General features: G+C 31.3%; 1 protein-coding gene across 1 annotated transcript in view; it reads left to right on the forward strand.

Annotated features, from left to right (window-relative positions):
- Window positions 1-23,772, forward strand: part of LOC143225213 (protein turtle homolog B-like) — a 261,798-nt gene that overhangs the window by 201,662 nt on the left and 36,364 nt on the right. The window contains exons 9-12 of the mRNA XM_076454228.1: window positions 6,722-6,850; window positions 7,280-7,310; window positions 8,349-8,452; window positions 20,350-20,513. Coding sequence (XP_076310343.1) covers window positions 6,722-6,850; window positions 7,280-7,310; window positions 8,349-8,452; window positions 20,350-20,513 — 428 coding nt within the window. The remainder of the gene's footprint in view (window positions 1-6,721; window positions 6,851-7,279; window positions 7,311-8,348; window positions 8,453-20,349; window positions 20,514-23,772) is intronic.

Here is a 23,772-nt window from a genome sequence, read left to right on the forward strand (position 1 = left end):
ACATAATTTAGCACATAGCACTGTGCTACATATTTGGTTCAGAGTTCAGAAATCAATATATTTAAAAAATTATATTAGTTAGGCTGTGTTTAAGGTTTTCTATAATCCCAACAATTTTGTTGTCAGCTTGTAATCCAGATTTCAGTTTACTTCTAAAACTGTTAGATGGTGTCTACAGCTATGACATTATAGCTGTCTCTGGAAGATGATCAGGTTGCTATGTGGATTAAATACTATTCGTGAAATTGTTATTGCTTGATAAATATTTCGTCTTATTTTGGTTTTGACTATATATTACTATTCTTACTTGAGTGTCCTAAGTGTCCTAGTTACTTACATGATCCACGTCATATATCTCGTTGGATGATTTTCAATCGTGGAAGAATAATTTGTCTTTCTACCTGATAAATGGATTCTAATTAGTTAAAAGTTACTATTTATGTCTGTCTGTAACGACATTTACATGATCTGAGTGTAATATTCCTCTTATAAACGATTTAGCTGATTCGTTTAGTTGTAAAACATTTGAGTTATTAAATATATACACATATATATGTATGTATACTTTTTAACTGTTTTGAATTTAAGCGTTTGGTCTGTCGGCAAAATGATACCGAAGTAGAGACACGGTTTTCTGAATACCTGTAAACAGATTATATTTAATTAAAAAGACAAATACAGTTTTATTAATTTTTCTTACAGTAAAAGATGTACAAGTAAAAAATATCTAATTTAATATACAAAGTAGGTTTAGGCAAATAAGGATATAGTAGTTGTTAATGTGTTAGAGTTTCTAAGAAGATGTATTAATAATTTAAGATACTTTTAGTTAGTTAAAACTGTCTGACAGAAATCATCCCATTACCCCAGTTCCCAAAGATGCCGTATAGAGTTTAAAAATATAATGTAAATAGTTGATGTTACGTATAGAGTTTAAAAATATAATGCAAATAGTTGATGTTAAGTATAGAGTTTAAAAATATAATGTAAATAGTTGATGTTACGTGTAGAGTTTAAAAATATAATGTAAATAGTTGATGTTAATAATAAAAACAAATTATTGATGAGTTATTTCAGTTTTACTATTTCTTACGATAAAGAATATGGTTTATGTGAAGATACAAGTAGAATTATTTTATAAATTCAACACAATTACTGTTTATCATTAGTTAATATACTTTAAAACAGCGATGTAAAATCACAGATTTGACAAGTATCACACACATTAAAACATTTATTAACATTAGTATTAGATATTCTAGTGTACCATTTATGTAAACTAAAGCGTCCCAGTAGCACAGAGGCAGGTCTGCGGACTTAAAACACTAGAAACCAGGTTTAAAATGTAAAAGTTTAGTTCCTAAGATCATATTTAAGGCCCTAAAATGACTTTATCCATTTTGTTTATACCTTAAAAGAGACATTATCCTCACATACTGAGATTTTGTAGTAATGTGTGATGCATAATATTTCACTAATACTTTCATACAAAGATCATGAAATATAGTAATCATGAGTTATGAGTAAGTGCTCTGTTATTATCTTATATGAAACTCATGATTCATTAGAAACCAATATGCGTTAAACATATATAATTAATATATGTAAGTAAACTCACAGACATAACAAGCTTCACACATACTTTTATGAACAAAATTTCAAGAATTAGATACACCAATACTGTATTTACGAAGCCTAAAACATCTTAATTCATAAAATATTGTATTGTTTCGTTTACATGAGCTTTCAGTCAACTTTTCTATCTTTCTATGTCATGTACACGTTTCTGTTTGTTTTGTTCAGTTAAGTATGTACGAATCTTGATGTGGTTTATAAACGAAAAAGTTAAGATGTAATTCTTGTGTCGCGCTGAGTTCGTTGTAGTATACAACAAAATATTTTACACTCACTAGTCAAAAATATTAAACTGTGTCCGATGTATACCAATCAGTTAACAGTTCATACAAGATCATTCTACAACTGTTCGTAAAATATAGCTATTTTTTTGAAATAAAAGACAGTTTGTCCAAGTGTAGTCCAGGAGTTGACGGTGGGTGGTGATGACTAGTTGTCTTCTCTCTAGTCTTTTACTGCTAAATTAGGGACGGCTAGTGCAGATAGCCCTTGTGTAGCCTTGCGAGATATTCAAACCAAATCAAAACAAATATTCTCTAATTGTAGGATAGCGATAAGTCTACAGACGCATAACACTAAAATCCACGCTGTGGACTCAGCAGATAGTTCATTGTGACTTTGCTCATAAAAAAACAAACAATTATAACAATTAGTTCCTTTTTCCTGCAATATCACGTTTGTTCACGGATATTGTTTGGAATAATTGTTCAGTAAACTAATTATTTGTCTTAGATGTATAGTTTCAATTGGATACATCATAGGTCCCCCGCTAGTACAGCGGTATATCTTCGGATTTACAACGCAAAATCAGGGGTTTGATTCTCCTCGGTGGGATCAACAGATAGCCCGACGTGGCTTTGCTATAAGAAAACACACGGATACATCATATTTTTTCTTCTTCTAAGAAACTCAAAAGGTCGACTGCGGATCATTGGTTAGTGTATGAGGTTTTGAATCTGAAGTTCTTTAATTCGCGCCACATAACCCCCAGAAAAAAACAACAAAAACATAATTATGCCTGCAGTGAATGTTTTATATACGTTGTGGTTACACAAATACATTTGATTAAAGTATCCCACCTGTTGCGGATGGGTGGTATTGTATATCTGGCTTTCCTTTAGTCTATCTCTTCAAAAGTAGTGAATGGCGCAAATAGTCTTCGAGTAGCTTTACGCGATATTGAACAAATACAACAGCAAAAAGAAACACAAATTTTTGGTTTAGCAAAATGCGTGATTGTGTTATAGGCTTATGCTTCAATTTCCAGTTACTTTCTGTCAGCATTGTTATTTTAGTTAATAAAAGGTAACCTTTTGTAATTTAGCGATGAGATATTTCCATATTACGACATGTTTACCGGGCGGTAAAGTCATAATCGTTATTAAGATATAATCGTGTCTGGAAAAATTGACAACAGTTCGATAAATACTAAATAGTCACATATCATATTATTCGTTCTTTCAAATTTTATAATATTTGTTTCAGTGCCCATAATAAAAAATATATATATATAATGGTTAATCAAAAGAAAACAATAGTGGTATGAATTTGTTAATTCAAGATGTTGAGCATTCATAGTTAAATCACAAATAATAACAGCCATAATAGAATTATGGTAAGATAAATAAAACATGGTTATAGTGAACTTAGTAAGATTCTAGTAAAATCATTAATAGGTTCTGATGTTGTATATGTTTTTAAAAGTTGAATACCTTCACAGTCCGTAAATCAAGTGTATAACACGTTTGAGAGGAATACATTCAGACAGCATATATAATTTTAATGAAAATGAATACATTTTAATAAAGTTAAATAAGCAAAATCTCAAGGAAGGACTGTGTTAAAAACAACAAGTTCAAACCTTTAACTAATTATACTTTGCCTAAACAATCTGTCAACGAATTATATTAGTTTGTTAAAAAACAAGCCGAAACAAAAAAATATTTAAGTAAATTTCTCTAATTTTTATTTCTTTCACAAATATAAGAATGTATTAAATAAATATAAAGAAATAATAATTTAAGAAATTTTACTGAAAAACTCTAATAACTATTTTTAGTTGTAAACAAGGCAGTTTAAGAACTTGGTACAACTTTATGCGGATATACACCTTGCCGCATATAAAGACTTGCTTAAAACATAATACTCACATTAGACTTGGTGATTAAGTGGTGGTTGGAAGCTAAACTAGTTTGTTTGAATAGCTGGATGGGATGGTTCATGCTGGTATAGTTCGTTTGCTGTGCTGTCAGATAGTGCCTTTCTACTATACTGGGGGCTGGAATGCTAAGTTCAAGAGGTACGTTTTAAACTTACTTACCCCCAAATAGCAGTACCTTATTTCCCTTTTCTTATTTTATTTCAATTATTTTTCTTCTTTAACTGGGGGAGCAGTCATCTTCCAATAACTTTCTGCAGCCAGTGAATGGTAATATAGATGTGGGACTTTGTGAGCTTAAGCATCCACATCTCACTTTCCTAATTTATATTTCTATATCTATTGCTACTCTTTTATTTCTTATGTGAGACTGGCGAATGAAGGTTTAGCTGATAGATGGCGTATCCCCACCACATTGTGGGTTCTACTTCCCAGTCACCTCCAAAACTTAGGGTAATTTTATAACACCACTTTATAGCTTGTACCCTGGGATATTTTCAGTTAGATGCTGCGTTTTGTCTAATTGAGTTATAACAAACTAATACATATACATTTCTAGCTAACATGTTTATTTCTATATAAGACTGCACTTTACATAAAAAATCCTCGTCAGTGCTCTTTGATCGAGTAAACTAGTAGCTTGAGACAACGTTTAGAGAATCAGCAATGACTAGAAACTTTAGTAACAGGCCCTAAACATATTTTGCAGGAGCTATTTTCTGGGAGAAATTCAATTCTCGAATGTAGAATACAATGCATGTAATATTATTCCTACTAATATTTTTTTCTGTCAGTAGTCGAAAATCATTCGAAATATTTAGATCCTTGTTCGAGAAAATGGAAGTCATGATAATTTTATATAAAGCTCTTGTACATCATCTGAATGTTAGCAGCATGCATTTGTTGTGATTGGACTTTTTTTCTTTCAAATTTATTAGCGAATCAGAACTTATATGACATCAATCGTTAGTTTACAAAATTTTTGCATTTATCAAATACCGACAAAGGTTAAATTATTATTTAATGATATAACTTGTGAAAACTGTAATATTTTTACAATTTCCCCCTTTTCAAATAAAGGTTCAACATAGTGCTTATCAGCAGGAACTATACATTTCTAACAAAGTTTTGAAATAATAATTAAAGTAAAAATTAACAGTAACATCTTTATATGACAATACTGTCCCTCTAGTGGTACAGTGGCAAGTCTGCGGCCTTACAATGCTAGAATCCAGGTTTCGGTACCCGTGATGATCAGAGCATTGTGTAGCTTTGTGCTTAATTACAAACAACAGCAACATGACAATACTGCTTCATAAAATTAAAAAATAATAAGAAACATTTGTTGCTTACATATATGTCATACATAGTGTTGTTACTTGTTACTGGAAGTGTTCATAAATATAAGAAAAAACAACAAGAAGACACTGTTAATGCTGAAAACCTTCACAACAGACTAACAAAAGTCTATATTCCAGATCGATAACATTCGTTAACTGATATAAAACATTTCAACAGCACAGATAGAAGTTATTTATTTTAGACATGGCTTATTTTATTATACTTCTCTTTTAGAAAAAATTATAAAATAAGTTTTGTAATTTCTCGTACTAGATCCTCTAGAAGAACAGTTGTAAGTTTAGTGAAAGGATTATTAGTTTTGGAAACAATATTTTTGGCACTTTCACGAGAATATCAAAAGAATGTTATTATGAAACATTAAAATGTTGTTGATGTTCTGCAAATATTTTAAGAAATGGTTCTATTCATGATTAGAAAGCGGATCCTGCTGATTTTGATATACCCCATACTAACAGAAGCATAGCTAACATGTATGAAAATTTATACAAGTTAAACTTTTATCAACTGAATGCTTTTCTTATTTTGCATGATTTCTTATTAAGGTATTTAATAAAATAAGGATTGATATTCCAAGCTTAAAATATCAAACTTCTAATAATAAAACTTGTATAGATTCCTGCCAGTTAATGCCTAAAGGAAATTTATATACAGACTAAGGTACGATTGGACCTTAGATTAGTAAATTTGTATATATATATATATATATGCATTATATTACAAAATAACATTGGCACGGCACAATTTCGGTTAGTAGACTTTCCCGTTTTCGGAAGTTTAACATTAAAAATTCTGACTACACCGGATTGAGGTTGCAAATAAGTTGTACACATTCTGAGAGTACATCGCTCTCTCTTGATATTTACTCTTAATAACTATATATATCTGTTTGAAAAACGTTTTATGTACACCAAGAAAGTAATATTGCTATCTATTTCGTCAAATCTATAGATTATTCTGGACTGGAAAAATTACACTCTTATTAAGGGTACTAACAAACGGAATGAAAACTAGAATAAGAGTGTTTTTAATGTTCTCAAGGATGGATGTGTAAGGACAGCCTTAGAAAGTCAATGTCCCATTATTATTCATATGTTATGTCATAATTTATTTTAAAATTGGTGCGCAGAAAACACCATAAATTTTTAATATTCTTTTACAGTTCTGAAAAGCTTTCGAAGTAATTTGTCTCAACAGACTGATGAAATAGTTCTGTTTGGCAAACGTGGGATACATTGGACTGTGGAAAAGATATTGATTAAATTGGAAACGACCAACTTACTTCAGAATTTTTTCTTAGCATGATTTATGAGTTTTCTTTGATCACTTTACTGTGGCTGGGGCATGTCATTGATAATGGCGTATGTTGAAGTGAAAGATAAAAAGTTGGTCGCTGCCGACTTAATCAATTAGCTTCCATTCTATTAAGAGTGCTTTTATCATCAAAGCTATTGTAGAGTTGCCCTAATTAAATTAAGCAAAACGTAAGCGAAATTGGTAGAAAAGAAAAACTAAAGTAAATTACCTGTAATACCATGAAAACCAAGAAATCGTTTTTTACTATTCTAGATGATGACGACAACAGTGCTGTGATTACTCCAATGGTAATGGTTCTCGTTGTTGTGGCTACTGTATTGATGGTAGTGATAGTAGCCAGCATAATCATCATAAAAATCAGAAAAAAGAGAGCCAGACAAGGTACAGAAGAAAGGTTATTTTTTGTATTTTAATTTGAACATTTTTGTATTAATGTTAATATTTAAAGGCCTGTTGTTTTTTTGTAGAAACTAAACGTTAGCTACTAGTTGTACTTAGAAATTTATATTGTGAAACACAAATAAAAATGTAGTTCATTGTTACAATTTTTCTACTTTAGTTTAAAAAGAGTTTCTACTACTAAAGTACGATAATAGCTTAAGAAATTAAAATTTATTAATTACCAAAGACAATGACAGGGAATTAAAATTGATATCACTTATAAAAACCGCTCTCAGAATGTACACTATGCACATGCTAAAAACTTCAGGAAAGTGAATTGTATGTTTTCAATCATATGTTTATTTTTTAAGTTTGTCAATGGGATTTATGATTTTGTTTCTTTGTTTTCTTATTTATTTTTCACTGAAGTTGACCATCAACAAGAGAAAAAAGACGAAATGTAAGTAACTGTCTTGAAGGATTGGATGTAAACTGTTATATGTTGAATCAATATTTTCTTTGTTTCATGAAGAACGTAAGAAATTAACTGGAGAAAACAATTTGTAAGATAAACAATCTTCATAAATCTTTTATTATAAAAAAGACTGAGATATCACATAGTTCTACAAACGTCAACATTAGTAACATTAAAATTGACACACATTAGCTTTAAAATTACTGTTGTTTTGTGATAAGATTCTAGAGACGTTGACCTGAAGATGACCTAAGAAGGTCGAAATGTTGTTCTATATTTTAATTACAATGCTAATACCCATACTAGCCGTTTTGAAAATACGTTTTTACTTCAAGTGGGTTTCTCGTCATCACAGATGATGATTTTAATAATCAATGCATAATTAGGGAGCTATTTTGGTCAAGAGATTTAAATTTCAATTGAACATATGGTTTTATTGTTACTTTCTACATAAATGTTGTTGCTATTTATCTCCACAAATTTATATTTCATTATCAGATAAATAAACAAGTTTCAGAATCTTTTAGATATACTCTAAATCTACATTTTAAGTTAATAAAATTTCTTATAAAATTACGATCTACAATAATGTAGGTACTTGTGTTCAGTCATTCCGGATATATATTAAACAACATCATTTTAAAGATGACACATTTAAGTATCTTGTGTTCATCGTACCTTAAAATAATTTCTTAAATCAACAAAATTGTCGTTGCTTTAACAAGTTTTTCACAAGTCTTTATAAATGTTCGAATAAAATAATAGACAACCAATTGTTACAATCAATGAAGATTGTTCAGTGACGTATCGGGCAAAATTTACTTTTCAAACTTTTATATGAACTGCATGTTCATATGAATTATAATTTTCAGTTTAGATTACTTTTCTAGTAAGAAAAGTAGTTATGTAATATCTAGTCCTTATGTGTACGTTACTATGGTAATAAATAAGTAAACTTCTGTTTAAAAGTATTCCTAAAAAACATCTTTGTTAAACAAACGTATATTTTTCTCCATGTTTCAGGTCTGATATATCTTACAACAAAGATGTAGACATTGCTTCAGGACAAAATGATATGGGACCAGACATCATCCCAGATAAACTGATTGCCAGGGTGTTCTGCGAAGGTAACATTATGCATGATATATAAATATACATATATACGTCTCTGTGTGTGAAGAGATAATTTTAGGGTGTGTATATAGGTATATATATTATTCAATGTGCCTTAATCAAACTTTCGATATTAAATACGTAGGACGAAAATATCGAGCAATTTCGATTAAGATTATGAAGTCTGTTTTTATTGTAATGTACTTACATTTTTCTTAGTTATCGACTTTATGAATAAGTTTGATCATAAGTTAGAAAACGTTATTAAAATTATATTTATCATCATCATCATTTCTAATAATATATTATTCTTTATTTATTTTTTCAGTTTTGCGCAAAGCTTTATGGGGGGGACTATCTGCGCTAACAGCCCCTAATTTAGCAGTGTCAGACTAGACGTAGAGCAGCTATTTATCCCCACCCACCGCCATCTCTCGGAGGTAGTCTTTTACCAACGAATAGTGGGATTGATCGTATATTACAACGCACCCACTGCTGAAAAGGTGGACAAGCTTGATGGGACGGGGATTCCATCTCGTGACTCTCGCGTTCTAACCATCTAGCTATGACGGGTTGTCAGCTATGAAGGATGTTAGTTAAAATTTTAAGACGAAATATCCTTTTGAATATTTCTAACGATGAAATTAATGTTAGATATCTATGTCTTATCTTTTATGATATTATGTAAATATCAACACTTGCTGATATTTTAAGCATTTGATCGTTTACTGAATTCTATATTGTTTGCCATATTCTACACGACTAATCAAATAATCACATAAAAAGAAATATGCCTGCCAGTGGCATGTGGTATATCTGCGGACTTATAATGCTAGAAACCGGATTTCGATATCTGTGGTGGGTAGAGCACAAATAGCCCTTTACGTAGCTTTGTGCTTAATAACAAACAAACATAGAAAATAAGGGCCTGGGGAAGTTATTTTATCTCTAAAACACCTTGACTTGTTTTTGACTAGATATCATGAGATTTTGTAAATACACACCAATAAACCACATCAAGTAAGAAACAAATGACACCAATAATAACCAACGTTAGCTCTAGCGTAGAAACCCTATTATTCGGAAAATGCCTATACATTAAAGAATCATCCAGATTTTTTACTGAAATATATGGTAGAAGTTTTCTTCTGTGCAACAATGTTAATAATTTCCTTTATATTTATGCTAGCTAAGTAAACTAGATTAACAGTTTATTTTCATCGCCCAAATGCGTTCGTTATAGTTGTATTAGGCACCATTATTTGCGTTAATTGCGTAACGTAATATCACATGACGCTAAATGCTCCTTAATAAGGAGAATTTCATAAAATATACCAAATTTGTGTTTAAAAGTTGGCAATAATTAACGCATAATAAACGAACACCAATATAATTTTTTGAAAACTTGAGCTAGAAGCTACTATTCTCGTTTGCTTAACACAACCAATGCTTACGTATTTACGCATGCTTCCATACTAAAGCTTTTCGGTACTAAATCAGACGTCTTTGATTCAAATGACAACATCTAAAAACAGTCTACAGTCTTAGCCGAAGATGTAAAAATTTAAGTCAAAAGTGAGCAGTTTTTGATGAATAACTTTGCAAGTTTGATATGCATTTAGACCAAATTTGACGTCTATAGTGAATTAGAGCAAGAAAGAATAATTACGATAATACAATAAATACAGTAAAGTAACAGAAAAATAAAGATACTAAAGAGAAAGTGCAACAGATAGAACAATGATAACAATAATACGATAATTAAAAACTCATGAGTGAAGCAAAAGTAGCTATCCCCTCACTTGACAGGCATGCTGACAAAGGTCACCACAGGCATGTCAATCTCAGGCAATGGAAAAGAGAGAATGATGCTACTAGAGAACGATGACGTCATAGTTATACAAGAGTTACCAGTGAACGCGTTACCGGACCAACAATGCAGGCGAATATGACTTCATAGATGATGAGGTCCACTAAGTGGAACCGCTATCATAGATGTCTCAACGTTTAATCATTGGCTAGATTTAATAACATGTAAAACTACTATTTATTTAATGCAATAAAAAGTTTGGACACAATATTTATTTTTAACACTTTATTAATTCTGTTAGAATAATATTTTGGAATGTGACCTACATAAAAGAACCTATCAATTAAGGACGTACTCAGATGAAAACTTTTTCCAAAAAAATAATGTGCAAACATATCATCAATATTTTGTGGTATTCAAATTTAGATAGGAGTTTGCGTTTCGACACCTGTCGACAACGATTAAAAATATAATATATATAATATTGTCTATACACTGGTGAATATTGTCTTTGCGGATTTTTTTTATTCTAAATCCACCTTCGATAGTTCTTCTTGGTGGATTTTTTTTTTATGTTGAGAGTATGTGGACACAGTCCTAATGGGTCAAAATATTCTCCAATCTCATCTCAACCAAAGTAAATACAGACCCAGAGGCTACGGAATTTATGACTCTGGTCAAGACTGACGATGAATAATTGTACTTTTGCATGATAAGATAGTCAGTTGCTCACTGGTAATATACCTTTAAGTTTCCTTCAGGTCAATAAATCTTGCGAGAATACCGAATAAACTTCTAAAGTGTATGTAGGTTCATAGATATCGGTTACAAAGTTGGACTGATCAATTTATATAACTGGCCGGAATTTGTACTGTTTGGTAGGGTACGACAAAACGTATTTTAATTTCTGAATTTTCCTGTTTCACTAAGTTAAAGTGTGAATCTTCAGCAAATAGATCAGTTGTAAGATAAAAGGCAAAGATCTTTAAACTGTTTTCTTATTCCACTAAATAATTTTTCGTGGCTTTTTTCTCTGACATAAATATTTCGTCTGTTCATCCAGGCATACAGTATTTTCTGAATTGAGGCTTCACTTTACTTTTACTTCATTTTATTTTAGTGGGTGGTTTGTGGAGCTTTTTCCACACCACAGACTGATTAACATCTATTGGTCTCATATTGATGTTTCGATGATAAAACTGACTATAGGCACTGATGTGGTTTTTCAATATAGTGAATTTTTTATAAGTTCCACTATAACTAAAATAGCATTACATTCTACTTTTAAGAATGTGATTAAATCTTCCTATTACATAGAGACTTTTGTTTCATTATAAGCAGTAACGATGTTACGTATTACAATTCAGAATAGCCTGAAACTGAGTTAAATTGTAATTTAGATTTAGAAATTAAATAAATGTCAATGTGTATACAATTTATGATATGTACCAACATGATTTATGCACGCAGTTTGTTCTTAATATAAATATATTTTAATAGACAAACAACAACGCAATTCATAATAACGGTTATTATAAAAGTTTTCAAACTCACAAACAACACTGAATCTTCTGTCTTGTCTGGAACTGGATATCTTATGGAAGGTTCACGATGAGCGAATTTATTTTGAATTGATATAGATATAATTCATTTAACGGAGAACTAGTTAGCTCTGCGTTTGTCGTTGATCACACGTGAGGTTTTCAAAGCTGAGGTGATATACTATTTTCGTAAAAATACTAAGGCCCGACGTGAATCCACTGAACTTAAATGGTTTGTAATGCTCGAAATCTATAAATATTCCTGGTTAATATATTTGAAGTTGAAAATTAAAAATGTTTACCGTAGTTATAGCTTCCGAGATCTATAATATATCATTTATAGCAAACCAATAATATATACCGTCTTTTCGCGCGTTACATTGGTTACATTTATAGGCATGAGAAGAGTTGCTAGAAATTTCAACCTGCACAACAATACTGATGATACACTGGTGTTTACGTAAACACATATATTGTTGATTCTTACACTCGAGAATCCTCTACAAATTTAGTAAGTGAATAGAGGAGAATTTTTCTACACAGACTTAATAATACAAGTTACGTATTTTTCTAAATATAAATTCAGATCAAAGATACTGATATTTAAATGGATATATATAATAGTAAATATATCACAACGAAGCGGATTTTCTTGAAATTCTTCAAACAGATTATTAGAAAATTCTGTTCTTTCATCAGTTTGAAGTGTGCAATGTTGTCGACTCAGTTTTAAAATATGTTTGACATACTTGGTTGAAGAGATATTGCATGTACAACATTCAAAAACTGTTTATTTATTCATCTGCTTTATAACAGCACAGTGACAATAATTGCTAATATTAACTGATTGTTATATTGACTTAGGTTAGAGATTAGTGTGTCATTGTTTGTCGACCATAGTAATGAACTCTTAATTTCTTGAAAACTTATATATTTGCCATTTGTTTAGAGCGCATGTACCCTGACGATTAAACGAGTCTTTTATCTCTTTTCAGACTGACGACGTAACTAGCGCTTTCACATCATTCGCACTACCAATATTTGACAAAAACTAGTAGAATTAGGGTTATAATATACAGATTGTACAGCTTCGTTATACATTACTTTCTACATCATCTACTTTTATTCAGTGTTTACAATCAACTTTTTCTCTATAAGTAGAAATAATTTGACCTTTATAATAAATAATATTATTTGTTAGACGATTCAAAATATTACTATGCTTTAAAGACTCGTGACATTCTTAAATGACAATCAAGACACAGGAGAAAGAATAAAATAATACTACTTTATTAAAATGATTCTTCTGGATAGAGCACACTTAGGTCTTTTAATATATGTATCATATTTCATATACTTCCATTTGTCTACATTTCAAACCACTTCTTGGGGAATATTCATATTTAATGATCATTATGTAAATTATTTCCAACCTGTAAGGTTAAAATTCTTTCGTTTTCGTAGCAAGTACTTGATTAGGTCAATTATATCACTGTTTGGTATGGATCTTCCACTAATTGCTAACTCTCCACGATTATTCCACATTAGATCACTACTGTAACATATAAAGTTTAATATAATGTTAACTTTATTTTTATATATTTTTAAGAAACAGTGACGACAATCCCTAAATTTTTATGAGTTGGCCATTTCACTTTAATTTTGACGAGCTCCATGGCTTGTGAATAAAAGGTCTGATGAAGTTGTTGCAGTTAGTTTATCATATTTGCTTTATCGTATATTGTCAATGGATCATTTTGTATGACTGGATTCGTATCGTTATCTCTGGATTAATGCTTAATGTACTGGTCTTCCATAAACTATGGATTAATAAAGCGAAGGCACCAGTTTTTCAAGAACAAAAGCAATTCCTTTTACCATATTTTTTTAGATTTCAACCATTTTACCAATAGGCTGTCCACTAAATACTGAAACTATTGGTGCTATGAGTAAACCTCTTTTGTGTAATAATACGTTTCTTTTCTGTTTAACTGATGCTTTCTTGACAGCAGACGCTCCCAATAACAATTTGTATCGTCTAAGTTTCTGCTTTTGAATGGAAACATTACCTTTTAAGACCTTTAAAGTACCTTTACAAATATACATGACAAATTCGGTTTAACTCTGGAAATTATATCTGTAATCTGTTTACATGCTACTTCAGGTAATGCACGAAGCCACTCTTAATGTTATTTAACTCTAACGGTCATGACGAACAAATGAAGATATATTGTGTGCACAACATTCAAACACTGTCTATTTATTCATCGGCTTTATAACAGTACAGTGATATTAATTGCTAATATTAAAGGGACAGACAGAGCTGATTTTAGATGCTCATTTACTTTGGGTTTTCCAAACAATACCAGATTTTGACAAGGAATTTTCAGCAAATTTTCAGTATATCCTTTGTATAGACAGTGATAAAGTTCTCTCTCAACGAATGTAGCCATATTCTATAGGTCGACGTTACTATATTTGCCATAAATGAATCTTGTCACCCATTTGCGCAAATGACAATTAATATCTTAAGAAACACTCTCTTTAAAACGGTTGTTTAAACAAAAGACAGATATATAACCTATGAAAAACCAGTTCTTTAAATAGAGATGATCCATCACTGAGATAAAGTTATCCTAGTTCTATCGTTGTCGCAGTCATGATAATAAATGAATATATATTTAAAAAAACATTACACTTAACTTTCTTTTGGACATAAAGTATAACTTTATCTTGAGAAACAGATTGGAAAAGTTACATTACCATTACTTCTTAATTTTCTCTGGGCTAGAATTTTACATTTTTGAGTTTAAAATATTTTAAAACTCAAGACAATTTGTTGTTATGATGTTAAACACTGCACACAGTATTTGTTAATCAATATATATATATATAGTGATGTAAAGCCCATACTCGATCCTTTCTCTTTCCTTTATATCGTATAATATAAAAGCCTTGTCACATTGACTCTATCTCCATAAAAATCATCTTCATCCAGGCAGAAAACTACTATATGGTCCGAAAGGACGTTTATCAACTCTGAATTTTTAGATTTCATTTTCTTTAAATCGTGCTTTCATATTCTTATGATCTTACACTCCGAATTGTTGATGTACACATCTTAACAAACCACATGGACCTACTCAGAAATATATTCTATGCATCAGTCATAATAGGTATTGCACCCATGTTAGTAGCATCCATAAAATACTTAGATTATGTTTTGTTCCTTATTGTTCCTACACTATAATTTAGGATTTCTTTTCTCCACTATGAAGTGCATGTAATCTAATCTTTGGATACATACTTAGCTGTAGTTGTTTGTTGTATACTATCTATGTTTGGGTATTAGAGCTATCAATCCTGGTTTTATAAATATGCGTCTGTATACAACTTTTCTTGAAAGTCAAAGATGTACTTTTCTTCTCCTTGTGATAGCGCTAATCAAATAACTTTTCCTTATGGGAGCTGATGTGTCAAGTGTGTAAAATTTGGCAAATGGGATACGTTTTTGTTTCTCTTCATTTGATTTTTTTTGTTAAATAAGGGAAATGTCCTTTCTGTAATTAATCTAAACCAAACATTTCTGGGAACAATGGTACTGCCATTTGTATGAATTTATTGTAGTCCAACCATTTCGCGATAAACTCATAAAATATACGAGTTTATATGTTTGTTTTTTTAATTTCACGCAAAACTACTCGAGAGCTAACCGTCCGTTAGTTTAGCAGTATAAGACTAGAGGGAAGTCAGCTAGTCGTCACCACAAACTCTTGGGCTACTCTTTTACCAACGAATAGTGGGATTGACCATCACATTATAACGCCCCCACGGATGAAAGGGCGAGCATATTTGATGCGACCGGGATTCGAACCCCGACCCTCGACTTATGAGTCGAACGCCTTAACACACTTGGCCATGCCGGGCCTCGAGTTTATATACACATGTGCATATGCTAAGTATTTATACTATAACTTTCAAAATGTATCTTTACAAAATTTAGAAAACTGTTAGTAATGAATCCAAGTATTTTGTACACAAAAATCGAATTTTTAAATGAAGTATTTTCATTAGAGTTTGTGTAAATATCGAATGTATTTTGTTACTTATGAAAGTGATTTTATCTCACTACTTAAAAACTGGTCTTTGTCCCCAAATATCAGCTATTATTTGTGTGATCGCTAAAACATTCTAAATATATATCAAACGTTTGTTTTCAGTAAAACATTACAATTTGTCAGTTATTTTCTCCACTCTAACTAAAATGGATCTGTCAATTTTACCGACCTTATAACCACCATAAAAATGAGAAAATAAGCATAACTTATGTTTTCTCATTCTTGAATGGCTACAGATTATTACGCCAGAACAAAAATATTTAGTATAAATAGTTTAAATCTCAAAACATTATAAATTTACATATATTTATTATTTTTATTGTACTGACCTTCCAGTCGGGCCTGGCTAATAATACATAAGTTACAATAGCTCGGTGCACGTGCACCTATCTTACCACATCCAAAAATGTAAAACTAGTCTTTACAAAGTTACCTGTCTTAGCTGTATTTCAGTGGACTGCTATTTTGTAAAATACATTTCAGTTATAATACATTATATACATATATATATATATTATTATTATTTACAAATAAGTTATTAAACTTATTTTTATTAAAGCAGAAAACAACGAAGTAAAGCAGATAATTATCTCTTCCAGTTACGATCTTTGTACTCAGTTGTTGCTTCATGTAGGTAACTAAACCATTTAAAATTTTACATGTTTAGGATATGAAATGAAATACCCTTTTTTAAAGTTTTGTATATATACTTTTGAATAACAAAAAATCATAAATTACTATATTAATACCATAGAATTCCACTATAATTTATTAAACTTAGTAACTAAGCTTTATTTTGTTCTGAAGAGTAAATGAAATTTCAAGCAAACTAAAGACATAATTATATATTTAAAAACAGCTGGTATGGACAGATAAGGCACTAATAGAGGAGCGAACATCGTCAGGTTCACAAAGAAAGAAAGGGTTACTGACCGGTGCTGACCACATGTTTGAAGGTGGTTGTGTAACTGAGTGCAGGAGTGTAGAGGGCGTGCTTAGATATTTTAATTGTTGTATAAGTAAGGCTTCTTTAATTTTGCGTTTGTTTCTTTATTTAGTATTTGAATGTTTCTATGGTTATGTTGTGTTTATGTGATTTGCAGCGTTTGAAAACAACCACAACAATATACAAACAAATGGTCTAAGTATGGACAATCCAGTATTACCAGTTCTAACCAATATTTTTATGACACAAGTTAAAACACAAGCAATTAACACAGCATTACATCAACCCCTATATTGGCATAGATACGTAGACAACACGATTGCGGGATTCACATCTACAGAACACATACTTAAATTTTTCAATTACATTAACTCTATACCTTCCAATATTAACTTCACATGTGAACAAGAAGAAAACAATCAAATAACATTTCTTAACCTCAAAATTACAAGAACCGATGCACAACTTAAAATAGGAATCCACCGAAAAATCACTCATACTGAACTATGCATTCCTTGGGACTCAGCAAATGAAACAAAACAAAAACTCAACATACTAAGAAACCAAATAAACATATCCATAAAAACTATTCTCACCACATAAAATTAACGACAAATTAGATAAAATAAAACAATACTTCATCAACATCAACAAGTTTTCTCCACAAACTGTAGAAAATATTATACACACACACCTAGACAAAAAGCAAAATCAACTGACAAAAGTAAATATATCCTACGAATTAAAAAGTCACGAAACCGTATACTGCTGCATACCATATATTCCCGACATCAGCAGAAAAATAACTAACATTTGGCAAAAACTAGCAACAAAATATGACCTTCCAGTTAATACCAAATTTATTCAAAAACCAGGCACAAAACTAAGGTCTATACTATGCAAAAACTACACTGACAAACACAACACCAACATTATTTATAAAATGCAATGTGATAACTGCCACGACTTATATATTGGAGAAATAAGTAGAAAAATGGAAACCAGATTAAAAGAACACAAAAAGTCACCATCACACGTTTACGAACACTGCAAATCAAATAAACACAACATAACCATAGAAAACACCCAAATACTAAATAAAGAAACAAACATAAACAAACGCAAGCCCCCAAGTGGCTCAACAATATGCCTGCGGACTTGCAACGCTAAAAACCGGGTTTAGATACCCGTGGTGGGCTGAGCATAGATAGCCCATTGAGTAACTTTGTGCTTAATTCAAAACAACAACAACAACAAACAAACGCAAAATTAAAGAAGCCTTACTTATACAACAACTCAAGCCCAAAATAAACCAATACAAAGGAACATCTTTATGTCTATATTAATAAATATATCCAATATCTAAGCACGCTCTCTACATTCCTACAGTCAATTAAACAACCGCCTTCAAACATGTTGTCAGCACCGGTCAGTAACTCTTTCTTTCTTTGTGAGCCTGACGATGACCGAAGAAGGTTGACACGTTGTTTGCTTTTTTATTAGTGCCTTCTCTATCCATACCAGCCGTTTTTAAATGTATAATATTCTCTAAAAGTCGGTTTTTTAGTCTTCCGTGATGACCTCCTTGAAATTTGTTTTGAAAGAAAATAACTTCAAAATGATTGAGAAAGCCATTAAGGGTACATTCTGAGTTTTTGATTAGTTATTCACATGTCATATACACAAGTAAGTGTATATAAATGACCGTTTCCAAAAACGAAAAAATTGATCAGAGCCACTGTGTTTTATTGAGTACACGAGCGATATCTTAGGGAAACGCTAGGAGGTTCGAATTCTACATTATAGTTTGTTAATATTGGTAATTGGAGTTTCTAGTGTGTACAAAACTATAAAGTTTGTATTTTGACATCACAATCATCCAATTTAAACCAGTGTTGCATTCAACATACCAATTGGCACAAAAACCTCGTGTTTAAGTAAGTTTTTTTAAAGTTTACTTTTAAATTAAAAAGTTGAGCAATATTTGATGATAAAATTTACATTATAATATACAGTTTGATACCACACTTACTGCTATAAGTTCCTGAAATAGTAATTAAATACAATTTTGAATGCAAGTGTTTGATCCATTACACATAGGGTTAATGTTATCACAATATATACACTCGTATTTAAATAAAAATAGTCACATATATATATATATATATAACTTAGACATAAAGTTGTATTAATAAAAATAAATTTACAATGGAAATTTAAAATCATGTATGTCAATTACGTATAAACATTGAAACTTCTCCTTCCTCGCTAGATGAGTTTTGACATTTTGGGGAAGTACATATATGTGTAGTTTCATCACAGGATGTCAGTGAAAGGATGAAGTAAATGAGAATATTTTGTATATGAATGCAGAAAATCATATTAATGAACACGAGTAATATGAAATCAACTTACAGTAGTCAACAGCAAGAGGCCAGGGATGTAAGCAGTTTTTTTTTATCTCATTGCGAATATAAATTTCTTTTTAATTCATTTAGATCACCGCAGTTAATAAACACTGGTACCACGCCCTATACCATTATAAGTACACGTTATAAGTATTAAAATAGCTATGTAACGGTACTTGTTTCATTTGGTTCAGAAATATATTCAAAAATAATACTTGCCTCAGATGAGTTGTCAACGTTTATCACTAGTAGGACTAGTACATCTGTGAATGTAGATTGATTTGACTGCTATTTACATATGAACGAACAACATGTATTTGACTGTATATTGCGAACTCTACTTGGCCAGCTCTGAACTGACCTTTGCCCATTAGGTATCTGTTCTACTGCTATGCAGCATATGTTGATGACATATAGCAACACTGATTTTAGTTGTTAATATACGATTGTTTCATATTCATTAATTGTATTATAATGAACATATGAAAATTATAACATAAAATAATTAAAAATACACTGAACATGCAACCAAAGTTTGTAAATTATAATAAGCGTACACTATTATTTATATACTATATAAAATACCTGTTGGGTTGGAATGGACATAATTTGTATGAAAACAAATGCTACTTTTCCACTTGGTGTAAGGTTAGTAAAAGCAAAAAGTATGGTTAAATATAGAACTAATGAATAAGTGAAGCATTTTATACATAAAACGACTATAATTTTAGGACATAATTAAACTTAACCGTTGTTTACACGTTGAGACATGTATGTTGATCTCACCAAGATTGTTGTTCAATAGTCTCTGACGCTATGTCCATGTTTCATGGCAGCCTAGCAACATGTCCATGGTTTCACTTTCTTGACGTCATAATTTCTGTTAACATCATTACAATACGCCAGCTCTTCTGGTGAAACGTTATGTTGTTATGACATCATAATTTTCTTATTTAGCACCCTCTGGCAGTGTGCTGCTCAACTAACCCCTAACTACTAGCAAAATAGATGCATTCGTAATTTTAACATTATTCTTTAATTACAGACATTGCTGAAGCTAATTTAATATATCTTTGTTTCTTATTAAGGTATTCTTGGTACCGAAGAACAGTGCTTACAGCTGACTTCTTCTGAAGAAAGGGCATACAGCAAAATATCTAGCCAAGCTGAAGCTTCTGATGACAGAATACTCAGCGATAGAAGCCATGTAAATGAAACTGCCCCACCTAATTTAAATCCAAAATTTATAAAGGTATGTTTTATATTAAGATACTTTTATACCTAATATTTAAAAAAAATTAATGTTTTGTTTACTCCAACAAATTTATAATAACCTATTGTGATATCAAATATATACCTTTCTAGCTTGTGCTTTACTGTTGGGTAAAAGTTTATTCATATGTGCATGCATCACGTAAGTACAATTTATACTTGCCTACCGAGAAACACGAATTTTCATAGAAAATATCAGATTGGTATTTCTTAAAATCAAATATTTAACTGCAAGAAGGTTATGGTTATTGAATAAAAACATCAGATACTTTCTCTAGTTTAAAAAAAGGCGCATTCTAACCTCTCTGTTTTGGTTCACTCACTAAATTGAAATGTGCCTCACCAAAGGTACTATGATGAAAATAATACCAGATACCCTATACAATAAGGCACAACAGATGAGACATGAAATCTGTAGTGATATTACGGTATTGTCTTGAAGGCGCTTTATATGTATATATATTGCATATCAAGAAATCAGTTTAATACTTTTACGAAATACTATCATACAGAATATCATCGAAAACTCCTAAGGATCAGAATGCAATTATTAATGAATATACAAACATATAATTATATCATTTAAAAACTCATTTTGAGTTGCAATAGATAAATTAAATTCAATATGCAAAATAATCATCTATAGCCAATCAATTTGATTTTATAGAAAAGTGTGTTTGAAGAAAGATATCAAATTTGTGTGAATCGTATCTACAACGTTAATTTTCGTTTGTAAAGCCTACGATAACCATGATAAGTTTTAATTAAAAACTGATAATCTAATAATTTTCATCGTTGCTTGTAAATTAATAGTAGTGGAATTATATCTTCATAACATGTCTGTACAACACTTAAGATGAACGGTTTTTATCAGGTTAGTATGCAAGGTTAAATATCATCAGATGTGTATCAAACATAGAAACTTACAGTTTGTGTTTAAGACTTGTGTATAACTTACTAGAATTGTTTATTTTCATGACTTATTTGACATTAGAATTAAACATAAAAGAAGTGAAGTCAGTAAAATTATTAAAGAAACAAAAACTGAAAGAGAAACGACGTTTCTTCTTCAAAGTTATCTCGGATATCACAAAACTTTTAAAATTAAGAAAGAAGCACAAAACTATTTCTTTGCATAAAAGTTATCCAACAACTGTTACTTTCAGAACAAATTTAATGTAATTGAATATAAAGTAAAATAATATCAGGTGGCTGTACAAATATAACGATAAAATGTATCTTCCAAGTATCTGTAGAAGTTTAAAAATGACTGACTTTTATAAGGTGTCTGTACAACATGAAGCATGAATCGTTTTCCTAATATCTCTGTACAGTATTGAGCATGATTAGTTTCTCAAGTATTCATACAAAGTTAAGGATATGTGTTTTTATCAGGTCTTTATATAAATGTAAGGAAGAAGGATATTCACTATTAATTTATACCAAGTCAAGAATGAATAGTCTTCATCAAATACACTGCTGACCAAAATCTTAAGGAAAATGAACACAAAGAAAAAATAAGCATTTTGCGTTGTTATGCTCAATCACTTATTTGAGTAGAGCTTCGAAAGATGAAAATAAGAAAAAGGAAAATAAAAAAACCTTTTTAGCATTTAATAGGGAAAATGTGAACACTATGAAATTAGCCTAAATATTAGCTTGTCAAAATTTAAGACCATACCAAAAAGAAGTCCTAAAACAGGTAGGAAATGCCCACAAAGAAGTCTCAGTAGTCAGTTGCACGGCCGTCATTACGAATAACTTCAAACATTCGCTTTGGCATGGTCGATATAAGCGTTTGCATAAGGCTGGCTAGAATGTTATTCCAAGTGATTAAGATGGCTTCACGAAGATCATGCACTGTTTGAAACTGACGTCCACTTGTATAGACTTCTCTTGCCATCCACCCTCAAACATTTTCAGTGGGGTTCAGTTTGGATGAAAATGCTGGATGGTCCAAAAGAATCACGTTATTCGCCATGAAAAAATCCTTTGTCCCGCGGGCATTGTGGATTGCAGCGTCCTCCTGCCGAAAGATCCAGTCATTTCCACACAAGCGAGGGCCTTCAGTCAATAAGGATGCTCTCTCCAACATGCCAATGTAGCCAGCTGCTGTTTGACGCCCCTGTATAACCTGAAGCTCCATTTTTCCATGGAAGGAGAAGGCATCCCAGATCATGATGGAACCTCCTTCACTGTGTCGTGTAGAAAATGTATCCGGCGGGATATCCTTATCGTGCCAGTAACGTTGGAGGCTATCTGGACCATCCAGGTTAATTTTTTTCTCATCAGAGAACAAAACCTTCTGAAAGGTTTCTGGTCTTTTCTACATCCCATGTTTGGTGCTTTTCAGCAAAGTTTAATCTAGCTGTTTCGTGGTGTGGAAGGAGGCGTGGCCTTTGAAGACGTTTACGGTTTTTAAAGCCTTTCTCTCGTAGATGCCGTCTTATTGTTCTTGAGCTGCATTCTGCGTCCGTAAGGACCTTAATCTGGTTCAATTATCGGCTGGTTTCATGCTGGAAAATCCGTCGAATCTTTCTGCTCAACGCCGGCGATATTTTCTTGGACCGACCACTTGAAATTCTCGTTCCGTAACCCTGAGGGTCTTTTAAGAAATTTGCAACAACAGTTTTACTACGCCCAATCTCAGCAGCGATGGCACATTGAGAGAGACCTTACTTTTGCAGCTCAACAATTCTGCCACGTTCATTCTCTGTCAGATTTTTAGCTTTTGCCATGTTTTTACTCAATGTAACACATGAGATGCTAGTGGGCGATGTTGACACCGTTAATGCTTGAACACAAACGACTAAATTTCGTTACGTGTTTACCGATTAATGCTTCGTTTCAGTATGGTCTTACAATTTTGACCAGCTTGTCTTTAGGCTCATTTCGTAGTGTTTGCAATTTCCCCATTAAATGCTAAAAAGATTTTTTATTTTTATTTTCTCTTTTCTTATTTTCATCTTTCAAAGCACTACTCAAATAACTGGTTGAGTCTAACAACGCAAAATACATATTTTTTCTTTACGTTCATTAACCTTACGATTTTGGCTAGCAGTGTATCTATACAATTTTCAGGATAAATGGACTTCATCAGGTGTCCGTGAATGGGAATTTTTGAATGGTCTGTACAACGTTAAAAATGAATTGTCTTACAGCTAGTAAATGGTTTCATTTTCTCACAGTTTCGATGACTCCTTGAACTCGACTGTTATTAATACTTTCATTTTGCTAAA

Source organism: Tachypleus tridentatus, chromosome 9 (assembly GCF_004210375.1).
Source record: "Tachypleus tridentatus isolate NWPU-2018 chromosome 9, ASM421037v1, whole genome shotgun sequence".
Taxonomy (NCBI): Eukaryota; Metazoa; Arthropoda; class Merostomata; order Xiphosura; family Limulidae; genus Tachypleus; species Tachypleus tridentatus.